General features: G+C 34.4%; 1 protein-coding gene across 1 annotated transcript in view; it reads left to right on the plus strand.

Moving 5' to 3' along the window:
* The window catches only part of LOC110460699 (deleted in malignant brain tumors 1 protein-like), a 66,774-nt gene that overhangs the window by 21,316 nt on the left and 40,794 nt on the right, over positions 1–4,664 (plus strand). The window contains exons 5-6 of the mRNA XM_021513755.1: positions 452–608; positions 3,313–3,485. Coding sequence (XP_021369430.1) covers positions 452–608; positions 3,313–3,485 — 330 coding nt within the window. The remainder of the gene's footprint in view (positions 1–451; positions 609–3,312; positions 3,486–4,664) is intronic.

Below are 4,664 nucleotides of genomic sequence, written 5' to 3' on the forward strand. Positions count from 1 at the left end.
TTGTTATCATGTGTACGTGTTGTTATCATGTGTACGAGTTGTTATTATGTGTACGTGTTGTTAACGTGTGTACGTGTTGTTATCATGTGTACGAGTTGCTATCGTGTGAACGAGTTGTTATCATGTGTACGTGTTGTTATCATGTGTACGAGTTGTTATTATGTGTACGTGTTGTTAACGTGTGTACGTGTTGTTATCATGTGTACGAGTTGTTATCGTGTAAACGAGTTGTTATCATGTGTACGTGTTGTTATCATTTGTACGAGTTGTTATCATGTGTACGAGTTGTTATCGTGTGTACGTGTTGCTATCGTGTAAACGAGTTGTTATCATGTGTACGTGCAAATATGCAAATAAGGTGTGTAAGATCTTGTACCTGATGTATGTTCTCTATTTGTAAAAACACGTGCAGTGTAGCTGATTTATGTTTCCTTATGTTTTGTCTGAACAGACAAGGTGCCAACAGTCAATGTGCGACTAGTGAACGGACAAAGCGCGGACGAGGGACGTGTAGAGGTCCAGGTGAACGGCCAATGGGGCACGGTTTGTGATGACCTCTGGGACGAAGTTGACGCCGGCGTTGTATGTAGTATGCTTGGTTTTACAAAGTAAGTTTTATACACATAGCATTATGCCAACTCTACCGTGAAAGTTACGTATGTACAACTAGCTCTGTATCTGTAGTTCCAGAAGCTGATATGTCTAGCACCCGTGTCTTATTTGTGTTGTCTAAGTATCTTATGTATGTAACCCCTGCATCTGTAGTTGAAGACCTGTTTCTATATGTGTGACCCTTGTATTCATATTTGAAGCCACTGTATCTATATATTTGATTCTGTATCTCTAGTTGTAGACATTATAAGATATATTTATGACCCTTGTATCTATATTTAAAGCCCTTATATCTATATTTGTGACCCCTGTATCTATATTTGAAGCCCTTATATCTATATTTGTGACCCTTGTATCTAAAGTTGTAGCCACTATAAGATATATTTGTGACCCTTGTATCTATATTTAAAGCCCTTATATCTATATTTGTGACCCCTGTATCTATAGTTGAAGCCCCTGTATCTATATTTGTGATTCTGTATCTCTAGTTGTAGACATTAAAAGATATATTTGTGACCCTTGTATATGTGTAGCCACCGTATCTGATATTTGTAGCTCATGTATCATTTATTTGTGGCCGTCGTTTCTTATATAAGCAGCCATTGTTTCGTTCTTTTTTTGTACCTCGCTCTCTCGTTTTATTACAATCGTAGCAATCAATATAGAAAAATAACTAATATGTATACCACTTAACGGTTTTACTTATTTCTCGTTAAGGTCAAATGTACCTTCCTCAATATGTTGAAAATAATACTCCAAAATTACCTTCCTTAATATGCTCACATCAATAGACTCAATGTACCTTCCTTAATATGCTGACAATAATACTCCAAAATTACCTTCCTTAATATGCTCACATTAATTGGCAAAATGTACCTTCCTTGATATGATCACATTAATACGCCAAATGTACATTCATAAATATGCTCACATTAACAGACAAAATGTACCTTCCTTCAAGCAGTGATTTTTAAGGTTAATTTGGGGCCTCATGAAGGCCCCTCCTCCAGCTGGCTTTCGCTGTTTTTTTCCAAAATAAATGCAAATAGTCACTTGATTTCCCAAAATCATGATTTTTGTAGATGGTATTTTCCCAAATCAACAGACACAGACCCTGTGGAGAGGAAGTGGAAAAATCACTGCCTTAATATGCTCAAATCAATAGGCCAAATGTTCCTTCCTTGATTTGTCAACATTAATAGGCCAAATTTTCCTTCCTTAATATGCTCACATATTAAGGCAAAATGTACCTTCCTTAATATGCTCAAATTAATAGACCAAATGTAAATACCTTAATAAGCTAAAACTTATAGGCCGAATGTACCTTCCTAAATATGCTGACAATATTACGCCAAATGTGCCTGACTTATTATGCTCACATCAATAGGCCAAATGTACATTCCTTAATATGCTTAAATCAATAGGCGAAATGTACATTCCTTTATATGTTAACATGAATAGGCCAAATGTACATTCCTTAATATGCTTAAATCAATAGGCGAAATGTACATTCCTTTATATGTTAACATGAATAGGCCAAATGTACATTCCTTAATATGCTTAAATCAATAGGCGAAATGTACATTCCTTTATATGTTAACATGAATAGGCCAAATGTACATTCCTTAATATGCTTAAATCAATAGGCGAAATGTACATTCCTTTATATGTTAACATGAATAGGCCAAATGTACATTCCTTAATATGCTTAAATCAATAGGCGAAATGTACATTCCTTTATATGTTAACATGAATAGGCCAAATGTACATTCCTTAATATGCTTAAATCAATAGGCCAAATGTACCTTCCTTTATATGCTCACATCAATTGGCCAATTTTACCTTCCCTAACATACTTATATCAATTGGCCAAATGTACCTTCCTTTATACGCTCACATCAATTGGCCAATTTTACCTTCCTTAACATACTTATATCAATTGGCCAAATGTACCTTCCTTAATATGCTCACATTAATAGGCCAAATGTAAATACCTAAATAAGCTAAAACTTATAGGACGAATGTACATTCCTAAATATGCTGACAATATTACGCCAAATATGCCTGACTTAATATGCTCACATATTTAGGCAAAATGTACCTTCATTAATATGCTCAAATTAATAGGTCAACTTATCCTTCCTTGATTTGTCAACATTAATAGGCCAAATTTTCCTTCCTTAATATGCTCACATATTTAGGCAAAATGTACCTTCCTTAATATGCTCACATTAATATACCAAATGTACATTCCTTAAAATGCTGACAATAATACGCCAAATATGCCTTCCTTATTATGCTCACATTAATAGACCAAATGTACATTCCTTAATATGCTTACATTTATAAGCCGGATGTACATTCCTAAATATTCTGACAATAATACGCCAAATATGCCTTCCTTAATAAGCTAACATGTATAGGCCGAATGTATATTCCTTAATATGCTGACATTAGTATTAACGTAGTTGCTGTGTTAACAACCGTATTATTGTTCCTAGTTAATGATATAATAACATAGAGTCATCGTTGTGTGTACATCAGGTTATAATTAAACGTGTTCTATGTAATAAGGTGACTGAATATTACTCATATATGTTAAAACACACAAAAACTATATGAAAATTCGAAAAATCATTTTTATTTTGATGGCATCACTTCAAATGTATAATACTTCTGCCATATTCGCAATACTTGCAGCGGGACAGCTAAAGGTGTTGGGAATGCCTACTTTGGGCGTGGCAATGGAAGTATTTTGATGGATGATGTCGAGTGCGTTGGGAATGAGCAGAATATCGCCCAGTGTGTGTACGGGGGATTCGGTGTCCATGACTGCGATCACTCTGAGGATGCTGGTGTTATCTGTCACGCAGGTTAGTGTAATCAAAATTATCTGTTACTTACAGGGGTGTTCACAACACAATGATAAATCGAATGCATCCAAGATCTGTAATACACAGAGAATACGTATCTTAAATCTGTAACACACAGATAATACGTATCTTAAATCTGTAACACACAGAGAATACGTATCTTAAATCTGTCACTTACAGGGGTATTCACAATACAATAATAGGTTGAATGTATCCACGATCTGTTACACACAAAGAATACGTCACTTACAGGGGTGTTCACAATACAATAATAGATTGAATGTATCCACGATCTGTTACACACAGAGAATACGTCACTTACAGGGGTGTTCACAATACAATAATAGATTGAATGTATCCTCGATCTGTTACACACCGAGAATACGTCACTTACAGGAGTGTTCACAATACAATAATAGATTGAATGTATCCACGATCTGTAACACGCAGAGAATACGTATCTTAAATCTGTAACACACAGAGAATACGTATCTTACAGGGGTGTTCACAATACAATAATAGGTTGAATGTATCCACGATCTGTAATACACAGAGAATACGTATCTTTAATCTGTAACACACAGAGAATACGTATCTTAAATCTGTAACTCACAGATAATACGTATCTTAAAACTGTAACACACAGAGAATATTTATCTAAAACGTGTCACACACAGATAATATTTAACAAAAAATTGTCACACACAGACACTATTTATCTAAGATTTGTCACACACACACAGAATATTTATCTTAAATTTGTAACACACAGAGAATATTTATCCAAAACGTGTCACACACAGAGACTATTTATCTAAGATTTTTCACACACAGATAATATTTACCTTAAATGTGTCATACACACAGAATATTTATCTAAGATCTGTCACACACAGATAATATTTATCTTAGATCTGTCACATACACAGATTATTTATCAAAGATATGTCACACACAGACAGAATATTTATCTAAGATCTGTCACACACGCAGAATATTTTTCTTAGATCTATCGCACACAGAATATTTATCTAAGATCTGTCACGCACAGAGAATATTTATCTTAGATCTGTCACACACACAGAATATTTATCAAAGATATGTCACACACAGAATACTTATCTAAAATCTGTAAAACTCAGAGAATATCTTAGATCTGTCACACACACAGAATATTTA

This window comes from Mizuhopecten yessoensis, unplaced genomic scaffold (assembly GCF_002113885.1).
Source record: "Mizuhopecten yessoensis strain PY_sf001 unplaced genomic scaffold, ASM211388v2 scaffold10457, whole genome shotgun sequence".
NCBI classification, from domain to species: domain Eukaryota; kingdom Metazoa; phylum Mollusca; class Bivalvia; order Pectinida; family Pectinidae; genus Mizuhopecten; species Mizuhopecten yessoensis.